Source organism: Neomonachus schauinslandi, chromosome X (assembly GCF_002201575.2).
Source record: "Neomonachus schauinslandi chromosome X, ASM220157v2, whole genome shotgun sequence".
Lineage (NCBI taxonomy): Eukaryota > Metazoa > Chordata > Mammalia > Carnivora > Phocidae > Neomonachus > Neomonachus schauinslandi.
Window position 1 is genome coordinate 5371099 of NC_058419.1, and position 20738 is coordinate 5391836.

A 20738-nucleotide genomic window follows, 5' to 3' on the forward strand; every position below is an offset into this window, starting at 1 on the left:
AAATGAATGCTTTCTGAGAGGGTGGCGTCACCTAGGTCCGGGGCAAACACTGAGGAAAGGGGGGTCACCCAGGCCTGTGTATTAACCGTACACGGCGACGTTTTGGAAAATGGAATTGGAACCGAGGCATCTGTAAATCTGTGTGATAAACACATCGCCAAAACACCTGGTTCCCTGATTTATTAGTTGGGTGATTCGGAGCACATGACTTTACTCCGTGCCTCAGTTTCCTCCTCTGTGAATTAGGGAGAGTCGAATTACCAATCTCTTTGGGTTGTAATGAGGATTGAATTATTTACTAGATAGTATGTGCATAGAATGAGGCGAGGCACGTCCTGGCATTATGTTGTTGATGTACTTTTCTCTCAAACCAACATTTTGGCAGGAACCAAGTGAAACAAAAGAGTGGGTGTGTATCCTTCCTGGTTTCACCATTTCATGCCAGTTGCCTCTACCTTTATCATGCGGTCGATGGGAGCACAGATAATTGGCAGAAAATGCAAATTGTGCCTGATTCCAAATTGTGCAGTTACTACAAAAGCCTATTTAAACAACCGGTTCTATTGTATACACTTGTAAATGTCAAAATTGCAACTTGCGCAAATTATCTCCGAAATTGGAGAACACAGCTGAAAACACTGCAATTGCTGAACCAGTGTTAGATTCAACGCCTGAAAAGGCTGGATGGATCCCTTGGCTGGGATGCTAGGGAGGAGGACCCCAAGCCCAGAGTGGCCTAAGGAGGGACAGTGGGCATATAGGAAGGAATGACACACACACCGGACGCAGACAGAGAGGGTTGCTGCTCATTTACTTCTGACCCCTTTCAAAGGCGGGCGGGGATCACTAAATGCAGTTTAGGCCAATGTTATTGTTAAACTCATGACCCTAGAAACTGAAGGATGACTGGGTTTCTCCTTCCACAAATAAGTCTAAACTCCTCGGCTGACATTCAAGGTCTAAATTACAGAGATGCACTCATTTGCCCGGGGTTCAGATGTCTCTCCACTTCCCATTACATAGACTCTGAACCAGCCACTCGAGACCACCCCAGTATGGATCATGCCATCATGAGCCCTCATCTCTTCGTGCCTTGGCCCATCCTGTTCTTCTGCATGGAGTGTTCTTCTCTTGGGCCCTTCTCCACCTGTCAAAGTTGTAGGCATCCTACAAATGCTGCAACCTCTCTGAGCACTTCCTCAACACCCGGGGGCTGTCAGATAATTCTCTGAACCTTCTATTCTCTATGCAGACACTTTCTGCACTGTTTTGTCATTTAGCTGATAACCCATGGAGGGTTTTTCTTCATCCCCAACTTTAAGTCTATTGTATGCCCTCAGAAAATGGTTTTTGAATAAATGGATGGATGGATGAATGGATGGTTAATTGGATGGAAGGAAGGAAGGGAGAAAGACATTACTTTTCCTTTTAGAGCGTGTTATTAAAATAGCCGTGGTTATTTAGGCATTTTAAAACCTGATGGTGAGAAAAAAACTCTTACTGGGAGCAGGTGAGGAAAAAAATTAAACATTTGACAACAGAACTGAAGAAGAAGATCTATCAATATGATGTGCTGGCGTGTAAAGATCTGTGTGCTTGTGAGCAAGGACTGGAAGGTGATACGCAAAATTGAAAATTGACCCATTAGGGGGAAGAGTATAGGTTTTTTTAATTAAAAAAAATCTTGGATGTCCCTGTTACATCACCTCGTTGGTCTTAAGGGATGAGCTCACTCTTCCGATTTATCGTTCTGGGCACAGTAACTTGGACAGGGGCAGGGCTCTAGGTAGTACAATACACAGGCCAGCAGCATCTGTGCATATATGCTCTTAAAGACTCTCCTTCGGGAGGCGCCTGGGTGCCTCAGTCAGTTAAGCGTCTGCCTTTGGCTCAGGTCCTGATCCTGGGATCCTGGGATCAAGACCCACATCGGGTTCCCTGCTCAGCGGGGAGTCTGCTTCTCCCTCTCCCTCTGCTCATGTTCTCTCTCTCTCTCACTTGCTCACTCTCTCTCTCTCTCAAATAAATAAATAAAATCTTAAAAAAAAAAAAAGACTCTCCTTCAGGAAAAATGAGATTTATATTAACATTCTGAGGGGCAGGAGGAAGTACAGATTTTTTTTAAAAGATTCTATTTATTTTAGAAATAGAGTGTGAGCAGGGAGAGGAACAGAGGGGGAGGGAGAGGTAGGGAGGAAGAATCTCAAGCAGACTCTGCACTGAGCATGAAGCCCAACGCGGGGCTTGATCTCATGACCCTGAGATCATGACCTGAGCCGAAACCAAGAGTCAGGCGCTCAACTGAGTCAGCCACCCAGGTGCCCCGCGGGAGTCTAGATTTTATGGCACTAGAACACCAAGGCTATTTGTATTTTTAAGACTCCAATTGGAAGACTGGTACAAGATAAAGGAAAATGGAGGCAGCAAGAGAATTGACCTGTCCTGGGATGGAAAGTGTGTTCTTCTCAGAGTTCCCGGAAGTATGCATGGCAGTGAGAGGAGCAGGCCAGGAATGGGTCATCTCCTGGTGAGGAAAAACAAAGCAATTTTATTTTGGGGCATTTAGCAAATCAGACACTTTCTTGGCACTAAATTCAGTAGGGCCCTTTATAAATACTTACGGACTCAGTTGGCCTTAATTGTTTTCAGGGGAACTTAAATCCATTCCCTCCGTTCCCCTGCCCCATCCTGGTGCTTGAAGCCTATCTACAATGCAAGGGGCCATCCGACATCCACTCGCACAGAGCCAGGGACAGGGAGCTCACTAATGCTTGAAGCAGCCAGTCCCACGTTGAGACAGCCCGATCACACTATTGCTCCTGGTTGTGAGCTGAACGCCTGTCTCCCAGGAGCTTCTACCAATGGATCGTACTTTGGAACAGCACAGAACACATCTCATCTCCTCTTCTGCCACATGACAAGCCTTCAGCTGGTGGAAGACAGCAATCCCATCCCCTGGTGCTGCCTTTACTCTGAGACCTTTGGAGCTTGTTCATTCATTCAGACACACGGTGTTCCCGTGAGTTCGAGTCTCAACGTAGGAAGGAGAAGCCCCTGAGGTTCCCACTCTCCATTATCAGCAGGGGCACCTTCTCGATCCCTTCAAACCCTTGGTTTGAAAAGAGCTGCTGTTCAAATCTTGACTGAGTCTTAGGGCTCGTGGCCAACATGCTTTACCCGAAGATGAGGGGTAATTAAATCACAGGCTCAACATCCCAGCACCAGAGATGACAAAGTTTGTGAAGCAGGAGGGGGCCAGCCTATGTTGCATTCATGACATTCTGGTGTATAAACATTCAACATAAAAATCAATGCAATAATGGAAAAAAAAAAAAAAGGCGAGCTTTGGGGAAGAGTGGAGAGGATCAAATTTGATGAAAGGCCTTTTCTTAATGAGTCAGTTACATAATACTTTTCCCCAATCTTTATGGGTAACATAATTAGTCATTTCAAAGGTAATATTAATAAGAACTCTCAGGTAGCACTAAAACATGTTTTTTTCCCCCCTTCTATAATTACCCAGTTCAAAAAGAGCCTTTGATGTATGAAGAGCTGTAATGCAGGGAGATACTTGACGGATTCATTCACAGCGGCAGTGCTGAAGCAGAATGTGTAAGTATGATTCAGACAAGGGCTGACACAGATTGGAGTCTACCTAGCACTATTTAAAAGGAGGCGCTAAGGACATTAAAAATGCATGCAAGATTTAGAGGGGATGCTTAACCTACTTAAGAGAGAAACTGTTTTCAAGTGTTTCTGAGTTGTGCATTTGTATGCAGTTGATAACATTTGTATGCTACTTAGGCATTCATCAAAACTGGCCCAAAGTAACTCTCTGTGACAACAGTTTGAAGCCCAATTCCAATTACTGAATGATTTCTTTTACATGTTAGGTGTTTTCTTTTTCCGATGAAGGCTGGTCTTCTCCAAAATCTGTCCCATGTAAAACATACAGGTCCTATTTAGCCAGAGCTAACCAAGGGGCGGTAAGGCCCCAGCCTGGGATCAAGAAATGTTGTCTCTTATCAGCAACTAGGGAGTACGCCTCCATCAATGAGAGGCTTCGTCACATCCCTTTTTACCACTGGCTTTAGAGGTGTGTCTCTGGGTTTATGAAAAGGTGTTTCAGACACCTGGAAGGATGAACTCCCTCCTCAAATTTACTCTGTGGCATAATGGGATTATCTTGAATCACCATCCAAGCACACCACCCTGCTGGCCAGGCCACACAGAACTGTGACCACGTTTGCATTTTCAATTATAACTGATTCTCTGGAAACGTGAGATTTCATGAAATGGCAAGCCGATTCTGTGTTACCACCGATGCATTTGATTAAAGTAGGGAAGATGCAGTTGAAAGGAATATAATTTCCTGAAAGGCTATCTTCAGCAAGGAACGTTGGAGCAAGCTCTTTCACTTCTCAAAATGAGCTAGACCTGTAAAGTGTGGAAAGCTCACAGCAGATTTTCCATTGTCATCCTTTTCATTCACACTTGAAGGATATTAATCTATTTTTATGTTCTCGCTATTCCCAAGATAAGAACCCCCATGCACCCGTATCCAACTGTACTAAGTTTGCCTATTCTTCAGGTAGGATGAGCACCTGCTGCACAGTGTTGCCAAAGCTTTTACAATAGGCTCCAGTGCTGAATGCCCAAGCTGAACACCAAGCGTCACCCCTCCATTAACAACAAAAACCTCACACACACATAGACATGCGCACACATGCACGCACGCACTTGCATGAGATGGGTCTGAAACTCCTTCATCTCTGGGCTCCCTCAATCCTCCCTGAGAGAGAAATAAAGCAGGGGCTCATCTTCCCATTAGGCAGTGGTAAGCGAATGCTGGTAACCAGTTCCAAAGTGCACATTCTGCTACACCAGATAGGTTGACTGTTACTGTAGAGTTGACAAACATGGTTAATGGAGAAAGGACTAAGTAAGTAATGATGTGTTATCTTTCAGCATTTGACAGAGGATAGGTTTCACAAGCAACAGAGCATTCTATGTAATCTCTAACAACGGCGTGGATGTTTATTAATGTGAGCTGAAGACTTCAAAGTCAGACCCAGAAAAATCAGAAAAGGCTGAATTTTCTTTTTCTTTTAAGATTTTATTTATTTACTTATTTATTTAGAGCATGAGTGGGGGGAGGGGCAGAGGGAGAGAGAGAATCTCAAACAGATTCCATGCTGACCACAGAGCCTGATGCAGGGCTCGATCCCACACCCCTGAGATCATGACCTGAGCTGAAACCAAGAGTCGGACACTGAACTGACTGAGTCACCCAGGCACCCCTCTTTTTCTTTTTTTTTTTTTAAGATTTATTTACTTACTTGAGAGGAGTGGGGTGGAGGGGGTGCTGAGGGAGAGGGAGAGAATCTCAAGCCGACTCCCGCTGAGCGTGGAGCCCGACAGGGGGCTCAAATCTTCTGACTCTTGAGATCATGACCTGAGCCAAAAATCAAGAGTTGAACGCTCAACCGACTGAGCCACCCAAGCGCCCCAGATAAGGCCCAATTTTCCACCAGTGATTGCTTCTCCACCAAATTATCCATACCGTGGTTCATGGCTAGGACTCTAATGAATCCAAAACAACTTGTGGGGAGAATCACTTTGCTGGACTTGGGACATACAAGCTGGGTGCACCACCGGCTGAGGAGCAGAAGAAGGTCTGGATTCCGGACTCTCTTTACACAGAGCTGTCTGGCTGGCTCTTCTTTGTAGTAACTAGGATGTTGTCCCAATCCTTGTTTTACTCAACTTTGTATCTCCAGTGCCTAGCACGTAGTAACTGGTGAATATGAGATATTATTATTAGTGTCTGAAGTTTCTGTGTTTGAATTAATAGTAATAAGAAGAATCATATCAAGATTCACCAAGTGCTTACAGTGTGCCAAGAGCTCAGTTTCTTTTTTTTTTTAAAGATTTTATTTATTTATTTGCGAGAGAGAGAATGAGAGACAGAGAGCATGAGAGGGAGGAGGGTCAGAGGGAGAAGCAGACTCCCTGCTGAGCAGGGAGCCCGATGCGGGACTCGATCCCGGGACTCCAGGATCATGACCTGAGCGGAAGGCAGTCGCTTAACCAACTGAGCCACCCAGGCGCCCCAAGAGCTCAGTTTCTACACTCAGTCTTTGTGTGCTACAAACTAAAGAGGCAGGGTTTACCATCATGCTCCTTTGGAGACACAAAGAGGTCAAGTGACTTGTTCAAGGCCACACAACTAGTAAATGACTGGGTCTGTTTGGTGGATGCCCTGCATTTTGTTCTACTAACTTCTACCGAGTAGTCATTATGTACCAGTCACTGGGACCTAGAAAGGATGAAAAGTCAAGATCCTCCCGGAGAAGAGCTCACTCTGCTTGATGTGCTTGAGAGGGGAATGTGCAGAGGCGTGTTGGAAGGAATCCACTGTGTGAGGCTTTTGGGAAAGGCTTCATAGTGAAGGCGAGAGGAGCCGCAGGTGTGCACATATGTGTGTGTGTCTGCCTGTGTATTCCTTCCGGAGGCTAACATTTTACATGGCACATAGTAGATGTCCAAGCAGTGTATGTTTAGGTTAAACAGCATAACATAAATATTAAGGTCCTTACCTCGAAAAGTTAACTGAAGAGATGATTAATTTTTCAAATAACCATCTTAATGAATGCAATGGTGATATCTTACATATTTCATTGCTGTTGTCAGAGGCAGAAAGATCCCTCAAAGATCCCTGGACTAAGAGTAAGGAGAGCTTAACTCATGTCCCAGTTTGGTCAAAAGCTACCTGAGTGGCCCCGATCAAGTTGCTTGCCCTCTCTGAGCCTCAGTGTTCCTACCTACAGCACGTGGGCTTTGGCTGAGATGGCCTCCGGGGGCTCTCCAGCTGTCAACTCTGTTAACCTCTGCCACCACGTCCACAGGCTTGCCATAGGGGACAGGGAGCTACTGCACGGGCAAGGGGTCTGGATAGCACGGTGTCGAACACACCCAAGACTCATCGCGACGAGCCCTGGGAGCAAAGCCCGAGCATTGCCAGCATGAGCCTAGCAGACAGGCAGCTCAGGCTCTGTCCAGGGCTCCAGACGAGAGGGGCTCTGTACACCTTGCCCCTTCCCTCTGTTGAAATGCTAAGAATAAAATAGCTGCAATTTGGGGAGTACAAATTCTTGTGATTAAGAATAACAGTACATGGGAACAGCTGAGTGGTTTTAAAACACAAATATGATTGAATAGAAGAAGTCCACAAAATCAGGTTGGAGTTTATTTTCACAGAGACTTGGACTTACGTGACCTTGGACTCCAACTTCCACTGGGGGAGGGGATAATTTTCTTCCTGTTTTTAGTTCCAGGAAGCGGAATAGGAAAGTAAATATATACACTGCGCAGTCTGACATGCCACCAGGGCCTAAGGACGCAGGAACATCAGCACCTTCCTTTTTCTTCAAAACTGACGAAAACCTGAAACCAAGGAGTCCAGCCCATGGGTCCCGACTCTGCAAGGTGTGTTCACTAGAGTCCAATCTGCTTCTTTAGCCAAAGGGCCCTCCCTCCTCCAGCACAAAACCCGTCGTGTGTGTGTGGGTGGGGGGTGGGAGGCTGGCAAGAACTTACCAGAAAACCCAATTTGCTTGCATAAATGATTTAGAACCTTTGTATCCACGGGCCCTGATGGTTCGCTGAAGAGCCAGAAATGGGGAGTGAGGTGGAATGAGGCATGAGGGCTGCTAGGCAGTAAGGGGCAAGGGCCCTTGAGGTCCCCAGTGGGGCCGGCCTGGAGAATCGGGCCTCAGAATTCCTCAGTCCTCAATCCGCTATCAATTGCTAACTGGCCTGTAGGAGGTTCTGCTTCTCCCTGAGAGTATTAGCACCGTTCTCTGCAGCAGCAGTGGGCTGGCTGTTCAACAGGAAATGGACCATGGGCACTGGAGCAGGCTTGGCGTGGGGCCCCGGCAGGGAGCCGAGCAGTCAGCTGGGAGAGGACCCACACGCCAACTGTAGTCTGCACAGGCTGCGACTCCCAGTGCGGCCGACCAGCATGCAGCCCCTGCAGAAACATGCACCTGCCTGCTTCTTTTGGCAGGCTCTCCTCCCTAGCCTGGGAGGACAAGGGCTGGAGGATGGAGGCCTTTGGCCAGGGTCGGAGAAGTTCCCATGCAAGGAAGCAGGGCGCGTGGGAAGAGCTACTGGGCCTTTTTAACCCTGGCCAGGCCACAGTCTAGAACATGGACAGCACTCGGGAAATGAGATCCTAGTTGGGAGACTGGGAAATGGCCATAGCACATCTTGGCATCAGGAAGGCATGTACTAAACCTCACACAGAATTCCTACAGCTAAGGGTGGGGGTATGTGAGGTGCGTTATCGAGCACTAAGGTGGATTTACAGAGCAGCTGAGTACGCTTACGCAAATTGTTGAGTACAGAAGGTCAACCTAGAAGGCTGCCTCTAGGGCTCTGTCATTGGTGGTCCTTCCCTGCTTACCAGTTTTAATGATAATAATGCCTTATTTTTTATTGCGTTTTTTGAGTGTAAGAAATAACTGTCGGAAACACTATCTCATTTAATCAATAACTTAAGAACATACAGAATATCTGCTTATCAAAATTGTAGGTGACACTAAATGGTGAATAATCAATATTTGGAAAGATCTCGCAAACCTGGCCTGAAGCCAAGAAGATAAATTTTAGCAGAGGTACACGAAAACCACAGTGATGTGCCACAAGCCAAGTGCAAACGTGCAGAATGAGGAAGCCGAGCTGACTTAGTTGTAATTCACAGGCTAAAACCTCAAGGATTTTAAACACCCACAGTGTGGTTGTCAGCTGGTAGCTGATTGCACACACTGGTACACTGTATGGGACGGAGCACATCGGAAAGATAGTGCTGGCCCAGATGGCCCATTTCAGCAGGGGCATTGGAATATGGCACTCTCTTACTAGGGACAGCTATGAGAACTGCAAGAGCTTAGAAAGCTCATCACATGTATACATGCACTTTAAAAGAGAACGTTTAGTCTACAGCAGAGGGAAGCAGAGGGAAGGTCTGGGAGGTGCCTTCAAATACCCTAAGGGCTTCTCATGTGGAAGAAATCTGGGACCTGCTTTGTGGACCAAGAGGTTAAGACTCGCCGTATGGGTAGAAGTTACCAGGGGACCCATTTTAGCTCAAACTATAAAAGATTTTCTGTTCCTGTGAGCTTTCCAAACATGGAGCCTATTGCTTTAGAAGGCATGGGGGCCCATCTCTAAAGACAGGAGATTTAATGGGATTCCCAGAAAGGGAGGGCAGGGAGGTTAAGGACCAACTGTCCTGCCTTCCATGAGCCTATGATCATATTCTTCATCTCGGTAAAGTCGAGGATATTTATGATGCAAAACTGAATCTGAAACAGCAGGGTTTGTTGTTTGTTTGTTGTTTATTTTACATGACATACAAACATGGCTGACCAAATTGGCTAAGGAAATTCATCACGCTCCCAGGGATGGTGGGGGAGGACAGCTGACCGCCCCATTTGTCTGATTGTTTGCTCAGCTCTTGGAAAATCCAACAACAGTGGAACCATAGACTTTTCTGGGCTTGATCACTAATACTCCTGCCAAGCCTCTCTGGTGGTCACAATGCTGTTCCTTGAAATTGAATGAACATTCTTCTCTTTGGAATGGTCTTAAGACAGTCTCCTGAGACTGCATCCCTGATATCTATGCAAGTGCTGGTAGGGAAGAAGTATCAAATCAACTCTCCTATTAAACATTAACTTCCCAACAATGGGCCAACACAAAATGCAGTCCACCAGAAAAAAAAAAAAAAAAGGTGAATTCTTTTAAAAGTTTCTAAGTTATGATTTCACTGGCATGGTATAAAAACCCTGGCACTATTTCTTTCTTCAAATAAATAACTGACTGCTTCATTCAAAACTCTTCAGTCCTGGCCGCTGTTTCAGGGAATCTGGAAATTTTCTCCATCAGCCCTAGGGCTGTACATGCAAAAGGTCCAGCTCACACTGGCTGCCTTCATCTTGGTACCCCTCAACCAGGATTCTACTTTAAAAGGCCCTAATTCTAATTTACAGTTGGGGAGCACAGTGATCAGTGACCCTGCGGCTTCACTGGGTGTTCATTCAGACAATCAGTCCACCTTCTTGCCATTGCCAGATGCAATGGACTCCACTTCATTCACTAAATATAAAACGGGGATGTGTATGGCCATGAGCAGTTACTCGTGAGATGCTCCATATTCAGAGTCCAAGAAACCTCTGCAAAGGCAGCAACAAGTGGGCAGACCACCATGGTGACACACTGGGCAGAATTCAACCAGACCCATGGAGGTCTGCATGTGTTTTCGGCAGCGGCAACCCGAGGCCACAGCCCACCTAATTAATGGGGTTTGACACCCCAATAGACGATTGCCTTGTAAATCTGGACCCTTCTCAGGACATCTGTCTCCATTAGTTGAACCAATCAGTACAGAAGACTGGCCACCCCATTAGGAAACGTTGCTAGATTGATTTCAATCTAAATTGCCTTCTTCGGTAAAGGCAAAATTAGCACAAGTTCAAGAGTAAGAACTGTAAGTACTGGCCATTGAGAAATGCTTTTGCAGAGAACAGGAGCAAAGAGGAAACCTAGGTAGAGGGCTTCTGCTCCGTGGTCCAGTCCAGGCATCAGAGGATTCTGAGGTTTCCTGAAGGCCATTTCTTCCCTTTCTAACTCAGGACTTGTTTCTTTCATCCAGAAGCTAATTTTGTCACTGTTACTCGTTTTCAAAAGTGATTTTTAAACTTCTCTGTTCAGTTTCTAGCTTTTATGTTTCAAATTATTTTGCCATCAACTACATCCAAATGACCATCATTTAAAATATAATATAATAGTATAGCCATTTTTTTTCCCAGAGCAACTTCACTGGAAGGAATGACATACCATACCCTCATAACATGAAAGAATTCTTTATGGTTAACCTCTAATTTGCTCTTTTAGCTCCAGGTCAGCCAAAGCAATCTGATAAAATTCACACACCTTCATTGGCTGCTCCCCCAGCACCATCTTTAATGATCTACATTTAGTTTCATTCATCCAAGAAAACATTTATTGTGTGTCTACTCTCGGCAAGGTATATAAGAGCCAGGTAGCTGGACCAGATACAGGCACGAGGCACAGATGGGCTCTATCTAGGTAACTAGAGTATTTGTAATTGGAATGGGTATAAGATAATAATTACTATTGTTTAAAAGTAGAACTAAAATAAACCCGTCAGATTGGCTTTAAAAAAAAAAAAAAAAAAGAGTCACATTCAATTTGTGATCATGTTCCAGAAATCACCAAAGAGATGTGCTTGATCTCACTCACATTGCGGGACAGACAGATCGAGACTGCAAGTGCAGAGACACGGCTTCTACAGTAAGTGAAAGGCAAGTCCAGGCAAAGGGAGACAGGAGGAGACATTTCGTGCAATCCCCAGTCTGAGCCTTTTTAAAGACTTACACAAGGCGTCAGTATTCCTTTCTAAGGGTTGCTGTAGCTTTTCATACATGATAGCTTTCTTGTAGTTTACACTTATCACATTAAGAAAAATGGTAATGAGGAGTTCATGACAATGGCTTTTAGAAGGAACAAAGGCTAAATTGCTGAGGAAAAAAGAAGTAATATCTATTTTCATGGAAAGAGCCCTCCAGTGAACAACTTGGCTGTAGCTTTGCTCTCTCATTATTTCTGAGCTCAGTAAAAATAAGGCGTCAGGCCACTAATACAGCTGAAACTCCAGCCAATATGATTTGCATGGAATTGTCTCTCCTCTTAGAATCACAGAATCACAGCGCCAGGGGGATGAAAGGGAACCGGTTTGCCTCATTCACATGAAATTAACTAACAAACTGATGATAAGGTGTTTGTCTAGCTATTGAACACCAGGACCTCCTCCCCCATCAACACACTGCCCCCCAGTAAAAATAAAAATAAGCAGGGCCACCTGGGCGGCTCGGTGGGTTAAGCGCCTGCCTTTGGCTCAGGTCATGATCTTGGGGTCCTGAGATTGAGCCCCGCTTCAGGTTCCCCACTTAGCGGGGAGTCTGCTTCTCCCACTCCTTCTTCCTCTACCCCTCTCCCTGCTTGTGCTCCCTCTCTCAAGTAAATAAATAAATAAACAAACAAATAAATAAATGAAATCTTTTTAAAAAGTAAAAAAATAAAAATAAGCCAACAGAGGCATCAAATTCTTTGCTGTCGCCTGAATTTAATAACGTTACCACCACGACTAAGCCTCAGTGAAATTGATTCAGAAAGCCTCCTCAGAATATTCCAAGCCCCTAACAGGCTGAGTATTCTTCAATGCCTGGACATTCACTCCTCTCTTCAGATTACTTTCTTTCTGCAATTACTTCAAATAATGGGAAATAAATAGCTTCTTTATTCCATATTAAGACTGGCAAAGAAGCAGCACAAGTGAGAGCCATATCTTTTTCTAAAGGGACGTCTGGCTAATGGAGAAAGAGAACATTCTAAACTCAATATGAACAATCTAGGGGCCAGGCAGTGTGGACATAAAACCTTGCCCCATAGGCATGCTATAAAGCTTCAATCCTGTGTTAAAATCAGGAAGGCTTGTCCCCTCTCTGCCTCGGTGAAAACAGCTGCCTGCCGAACAGCATAAGCTAGAAGTAGCTACTGACATGATAACGTCTTTGGAAATCAGAACACAGAGATACTATATACTAAGTATTTACTAAACAAAAATCCAATCTGATTCTTGCATCACCACCTAGTCATGTTTGTTTGTTTTTTTTTAATAAAAAGGTAACAATCACAGAGTCTTTTTATTAAGAATTTCCCATTGACATCTTTGAGGCACCCAAAGCATTTGCACACCATGAGAAAGGGACATGTTCCAACTCCTCCCCCCACCCCGCCCACCCCTCCAAGCTTTCTTTAATGACTGTGTGGGAATCCACTGCCCATGGATGTCTCTAAATCCTCTTTAAACCTCTGTTTTCAGCCTATACCATCTCTTGGGGGTAACCAGATCAATACGTTTACTCCCTGCTACACATTTAGGAAAGCACCAAAGAGAAGATCCAAAGAGAACATTGTCAAACCCTTCCGTGGAAAAGTTCTACTGAGCAAATGTCACGTCGGGCTTGAGGTAAATAAATGCACATGGAGGACTCTCCCCCTGGGCTTCAGACCACGGTTTTCTAGTGGGTTCTAGTCACATGCTTCACCCCAGTGCAACAAACAGCACCCCACCCTCTCCTACCACTGGCTCCTGCTCATCTAGTCTGTCCTTCATTTGCTTTCAAAAAGAAATGTGCAAAATCATTAAAAACAATCCTGGATAGGGATTTGCAAGCTACCCACAGAGACTGTTATACAGCTGACAGAAATCGACGTGGCTGGGTCTCTGGGCTAATTAAACAAATGTGACAATTTGAAAAGCTGCAAAGTGCCTTATGAACCACCGAGTGGTCAAAAATGAAAAAGAAAAAAAAATGCCCTGTATTAAAATACATGAAAGGAGCTTATATATTTAATAATTAGGAAAACCATTGCAGGGGCAATTTACACTCCTCAGCAAAGGCAGACTGGGAGCCTGTGAAGGGTTGAAACACGGAATTCAAAGTCACAGTTTGAGAATCTTTGGAATTGCTGAACCATTAAGAAGAGTCACAATTAAATCCAATAGAAGTTTGCATGTATTTAGTGGTTAGAATTCCCTGGATGTTTCGATGTTTCATTTATGTTACCGTGTTTCACCCACTCAAGAATCCAGGCAAGTAGTTCTCCTACTTCTCATTTCATAGATCAGATTCCCGAGTCCCAGTGAAGAGCAACCTCTGCGACAAGAGTCATGCAGCCAGCGTGTGGCAGATGAAGGACCTCTGGGCTTTCACCACCACTGAGCTCCATCAGGATGGGCTCTCTAAAAGGGAACATCGTCAGACAGCGGGAAGCAGGCGTGGTCACCTTTCTGTAGGCCAATCAGATTTTGGCGGTTTTAGGAGGCACTTTATAATTGCTTTGAAAGCATTGGCCTTACTCATGCTACTTTCTCAATTCATTTGTCATGTGTGTGCACCACACAACCTGGATGGCAAATCAAAGCCAGTAAGTCCACCTCTAAGGAAGGAGGAGCCTCAATTTATTAAATGAACTTGCCATGAACATAGAATCTAATGAGTGGCTGTTGACAGGACTTAGGCCATGTCAAGGTTAATAATCCAGATCTAGGGTCCCTGTGATAGTACTAGATCATGGTGTAAGTGAGCAACTTCCCCTGCGAAGTAACAGGTCATCTAAAGTCTCCAGAACTGTCCAAGTGTTGCCTGTGGTCCTTCCTTTAATGTTGTACCTTAGGTGAATATCTCACGAGATGAACAAGCTGGAGAGGGTAGGAAAGGGGGGAGTGAGGGGCGCCTGGGTGGCTCAATGGGTTAAGCGACTGCCTTCAGCTCAGGTCATGATCCCAGGGTCCTGGGATCGAGCCCCGCATCAGGCTCCCAGCTCTGCTGAGATCCTGCTTCTCCCTCTCCCTGCCGCTCTGCCTGCTTGCGCTCTCTCTCTGTGTGTCAAATAAATAAATAAAATCTTAAAAAAAAAAAAAAAGAAAGGGGGGAGTGAAAGAGAGGGAAGAGAAGGAGGGAGGGGTGCATATGAATCAGGTGCTGGGTTTTTACAGTACCATTCTTCTGGAAGGGGCCCTGCCAGGGTCTCACGTACCCTTTGCCTCCCAGAGCCTGGGGATGAAGGCATGATCACTCCTATGGAACACAGGGGAAGGAACTTGCCCGAGACCTGGAGTGTAGGTGGGCACTCCCCTGCACTGCCTTCAATTTCTCTCCTCTTCTCTCTTTTGTGGAACGTTCACTTTATCTCCTTCTCCTTAGCCTGATTTTTGGTCCTTTTTTATATAGTAGGAGTATTACTCAGAACTAGAGTAGAATTTGACCAACAGATTCTACATAAGCCTCAGGATGGAAATAAATTATTCAGATAAACTCTAAACATGGTCAAGGGTATGTAGTCAAAAAGTAAAACTAGATTTGGTTTTCTTTAATGATCAGACTCAGAATGAAGACCCGGAGCAGATCTTAAGAGATAAGCTAGGGGCAGTTCACTTCACTAGAATTTTCAGCCATGATGGAAATACTGTTATTTTGTACTGTCCAATGATAGCCACTGGCCACTTGTGGCTCTCGAGTGCTTACGATGTGCCTCATGGACTGAGGAACTGAACTTTTATTATAATTTAACACATTTAAACTTCACTAACCAGCCACACGCGGCTACCGTTACTGTCCTGGACAGAGCAGACTAGTCAACACTTCAGTTTTACAGATGGAAAACCTAAAGCCCATCATGCTCCAGAGATGAGCCAAGGGTTGCAAAAGAAGGTCGTGGATGGGTCAGGCCTAGCTTTGAGGTCTCCTGATGCCCAGTCCAGTGCCTTCCTCTGAATCCCAGTTCTTCCAAAGGCAGGGGCTCTGTGGTCTTGGCTGGGTGACACAGACCACCATTCACTTTGGTATCAAAAGTGCTGGGTGCATGAGGCTGTGCCCTATAGGGGGCTGTTGGGTTGAAGAGCAGGAAAAAGGCTGCAAAATTTGAGGGTGGACAAGCTCCTTGGGTTTTCTCCAGTCCCAGCAGGTCTGAGAAGTTGGAAGGGATTGAAGAGAAAACCACCAGAGGCCCAGACAGCCGGGATGCTTTTGTCTGCCTTAGCTTTTGAGGGGCCTGCGCTCTGTATTTTGTGATCTGGCAATTTCTAATTACATGTTGCCAGGGGAGAGCGGGATGAGCTGGTTTGTGTTAGCATGCTCATCCCAGGAATGGGAGATCTGGGGGGAGTGCTCTGTTTTGACACAACCTTTGCTGTGAGGCTGAGAGTGTCTAATAAAGCAACATGCAGGTTTTCAGCCACAAAAAAAGTCTGGAAACCTCTCACTGGAGGAAAAAAACCACATGTCATAGAAGCATCTTTCTTGTGACCACAGTGATAATAAGCACAGTGAATGGTACCAAATCAGCCCCTTTAACTTTATTTAAGAGATTTGAATCGGCTCTCTGCAATTATAGTAGCATATGGGGCCTCCGCCTTTGCTTTTAATCAATGCCTTGTTTAAAGTGATAATGCCAACATTATTGTACTTTGAGGAGCAATATTAAAAATAGGTTAGAGCAAAGGTATTAAATAATGTTTGGCAATGGAAAAACCTAGCACAAAAAGTAGCGCTAAATATATTATTTGAAGAAATAAGAAATGGGAGTCATTATAATGCCTAGTATTTGTATAACTATTCCACTTACTAAACACGATCATCTGCTTATTAACTTACAATAGCTCCATGGAAAACATATTATTACTTTACCAAGGGCGGGCATGACACTGTGAGGCCATTTTCTCTAACCATTTCTCTACAAATTTCAGTCACCCAACAAACAGCTACTCTGCATTTCTTATACACCTACACTTGTCACCTTTGTGTACATGTGGGGGGCGGGTAGAGGGGCTTCTGGGCTAGGCTAAGGGGACAGAGAGAGGAGTGTGACACAGACTCTGATCTAAGGAATGGTCACATTACGCCACGAGAGGTAGCCCTCCCCACCACACGAAGGTGACCAGTGCGTATGTGGAAAAGGTGGTGAGGGGACCCAGAAGAAGGAGAGAGAGATTCATTCCATTTGGATAGTTAGGGCTTCAGAGAAGAAGCGATCCTAGTGTTGGCTCTTCCATGGTGTGAACGGGAGTCTACCAGGCAGACCTAATATTTACCCAGTGTTCCAAGCACATTCTAGAGGCATAACTAACATACATTAGCTCATTCGATCCTCCCATTAATCCTGAAAATTAGGCAGTATTGCCCCAGTTTTTTAAGTGAGATCCAAAATGGTTAAGTCACCCAAGAATGTTCAGCAGGGGTGAGAAGAGCCAAGCTCTACTTTCTTAACTGTGATGTCTCCCTAGAACATTCTTCCTTTTACTGCTCAGATACTTATCTCCTTGTAACTGCCCCTCAGGGGTTGGGTTCCACCATTTGAGGCCTCCTAGCCTAAGTCCAGTCTCAGCTCGCTCCCACACCACAAGTCCCTCAGGCAGCGGTGGCCTTCTCCCTCTTCTAGTTCAATCTTCTCATGACTAGCCTCTCTCTTCCGCCATTCTGATTGTGGATCCACTCACTATCCCCTGCTTACTTGTTGCTAAATGCATTTCAGTTCAGCAGCATACCTCTTAAAATTTGTTTATGAAAATTTTAGAAATTGAGAAAATTTAGAAAAGGAAAAACTCACCCATAATCCTGTCACCCTAACAAAATAAGAACTATTATTTCAGGGTATTTTCCTTTAGTTTCTTTTTATTCATATCTTTACATGGCCATAAAAAGCAAGTACATAAAATGTTATAGTCTGGTTACTTCACTTCACAGTTTATTGTAAGGGTTTTTTTTTTGTTTTTCCCACATCGCTACATCATCCTCAAATCCATCTTTTTAATGGCCAATTATTTTTCTGAGTGTATAAATCAGAATTTGCTTAACTATCCCCATATTGTTGGACATATAGTAGCATTTTTGGAAATTACAAGCAATTTTGTAATGAATAACTTTGTTCACGTAGTTTTTCTAGGGGTTTGAATTTTCCCCATAGCATGGTTTCCCCAAAATGGAATGATAGATTAGAGGCACACCACGTTCATGAACTAAAGAGGCATACCAAGTAAATTCATCTATTGATACAATGTAATACTAACTAGCATTCAAGCAGGATTCTTTGTAAATACAGACAACATGTTTTTACAATTCATATGGAAAGAAAAGGAAACTAGAATAGTCAAACTACTTCAGAAAAAAGAACAAAAGTTGGAAGATTCACATTATCCTAATTTTGAGACTTGCTATAAAGCTACAGTATTGAAGACATGGTGTTGGTGACAGGCCAGGGGCATGGACCAATGGAAGAGACTAAAGAATCCAGAAATGGAACCACATAAATAAGGTCAATCTACTTTTTACAAAAATGTAAAATCAATCCAATAGAGAAAGATAGTCTTTTCAACAAATGGTGCTGGAACACAATGAACAAGGAGCTTCAACCTACACCTCACAACATATACCAAAATTAATTCAAAGCAGGTCAAAGTCCTAAATGTAAGGCATAAAACCATAAAATTCTTAGAACAAAGCACAGGAGAAAATTTTTATGACCTTGCATTAGACAACAAGTTCTCAGACTTGACACCAAAATCATGATCCATGAAAGAAAAAAAAAAAAAAACCGATAAATTCGACTTCAGCAAAAAACTTTTGCTCTTAGAAGGCCACTGTCAAGGAAATGAAAGAAAGAAAATATTTGTAACGCACATATCTGACCAAAAACTTATATCCAGCACATATATAGAACTTTGAAAATTCAACAATAAGGTAACAAACAATCTGGTTTTTAAAGTGGGCAATGGATTTAAATGCATGGTTCATCAAAGAAGACATACAAAAATGAAAATGAGCACACGAAAAGATGCTCAGCATCATTAGCCATTTGGGAAATGTAATTTAAAAGCACAATGACATACCACTACATACTTATTAAAAAGGCTTAAATAAAAAATAACAATAAGATCAAGTGCCAGCAAAGATGTGAGGTAGGTTTTTCGTAAGTTGCTGGTGTGAATGCAAAATGGTATAGCCACTCTGGAAAACAATTCAGCACTTTTTAAAAATAAGGTTAAACATACACTTGACCCCCAGCACCCCCCTCCTAGGCATATATCCAAGGTAAATAAAAACATAATCACACAAAATGCTGTACGTGATTTTTAACAGCAACACTATTTATAATCACCAAAAAGCTAAAAACAACCCAAATATTCTTCAATGGATGAATGGGTAAACAAATTGTGGAACATCCATGTAATGGAATGTTCCTCAGGAATAGAAAGGAATGAACTATTTCTAAATACAACAACCTGAATGAATTGGAAAGGCATATGCTGAGTGAGAGAATCACTATGGGAAGATTACATACTGTATGATTCTTTTTATGTGTGGTGTTCTGGAAAAGGCAACACCGTGGGGACAGGGAACAGATCAGTGTTGCTAGGGGTTGGGGGCAGGGAGGAGAGTCTGACCGCAAAAGGGTGATATAAGGGAATTCTTTGGAATATTGGCATTGTTTTTCTGTTAAAGGTGGTGATTATAGGAATCTATACATATGTTAAAACTCACAGGAATGGAACTAAAAAAAAAAAAAGATAAATTTTACTGAATGAACTTTTTTTTTTTTTAATGTGCTGGCCAGAAATCAATACCACATGCCAAGTGTGGTCCAAGTAGAACAGAGCAGAGCAGATCTAGCCCCTTCTTAGTTCTAGGCATTCTAGAGCAGGGGTTCAGCAAACTACCTCTCACAGGCTAATTGTGGCCCACTGCCTGGTTTTGTAAATAAAGTTTTACTGGAACACAGTCACAAGCATTGTTTTACACACTGTCTATGGATGCTTTCATGCTAAAAACAATAGCATTTAGCTGTTGAGACAGAAACCATGTGGCCTAAACAGTCAAATATATTTACAATCTAGCCCTTCACAGGAAAAATTTGCCGAACCCTGCTCTAGATCCTTGCATGAATACATCTGTGGGCAGTAATACATGCTACCACTAAATTTTTTCTTATCTACTCAGAACACTGGTGGACTTAAGTGCATTACCATATAGATATCCTCCTATGGAACTTATTTTATTAGATTTGGTCCGTCTCGTAAGCTGTTTTCCTAATTCCGACACATGGTATTGTTAGCCATCTTGCCTAGCTTCATCGTTACCCACTGGGTCAGGGAATGAGCCCTGTAGTCCTCACTTAAAATCTATTTCTTCAGCCCTATATCCTCATGGTGAAAGACAGAATGCATAATGGTTAACAGCATGGATGCCCAGGGTTGAGATCTTGGTTCTGCCACTGGCTAGCTGTTGAACTTGGAAAGTCGTTGAGGCTCAAAGTATTTCCATTTCATTATCTGCAGCGGTGGGGATGATAATAGCACTTGCTACAAAAAACTGCTATACAACTATTTGATAATATTATTTGTGTCTACATTCAATTCAGGCCGACCTGAGTTCCAATCCTGTTTTGTCCCCTTAGTAGCTATATAATTATGTGCTGTGGGACAATTTATTTAACCTCTCTGAGGCCTCCGGGCTGCCCTCGGCCCGTCAGTCAGTGGTCTCTGGGTAATGAGCTAAGCACTGCTGGGGAAATCACAATCTACAGGTTGGAACCCTGACACTGCCTTATAATCTTACTAATAGTATTCCTTGGGTAGCCCCCTCCCTCCCTGTCAATGACAATTTCAAACTTTCTCCAATCTCCTCAAACCTCTAAACTTTCCCCTGACTACCTCCAACCCCTGCTGGCTCATCAGAAGACTTGGGCTGGAAATAAAAAATTCTGAAATTCTCCCATGTTCACTTCTAATATTTTATGTTTTTGTTTTTAATCTTTAATGCATCTGGAAATAATAGTGTTGCCTGGTGTGAGGTAAGAACCTAAGATTTACTTGAGGAGAACAGAAATGTTGGTGATATCATCCTTCCTATCCAAGAATAATACGCCTTTCCATTTTTTTAAATGTTCTTTGTGTCTCTCCTAGTGACTTAGTGTGTTCATATAGCTTCTGGCACATTTCTTGTTAAATGAATTCATAAGATATAAATGGAGTTTGTTGGCCCCATTATATCTTACAGTTGGTTGCTTACATGTAAAACTCTTTCTATATA

General features: G+C 43.7%; 1 protein-coding gene across 1 annotated transcript in view; it reads right to left on the reverse strand.

Annotated features, from left to right (window-relative positions):
• AFF2 (AF4/FMR2 family member 2) overlaps positions 1-20738 on the reverse strand; it is a 302774-nt gene that overhangs the window by 146247 nt on the left and 135789 nt on the right. Inside the window, exon 5 of the mRNA XM_021682515.1 lies at positions 2438-2524. Within this exon, the coding sequence (XP_021538190.1) occupies positions 2438-2524 (87 nt within the window). The remainder of the gene's footprint in view (positions 1-2437; positions 2525-20738) is intronic.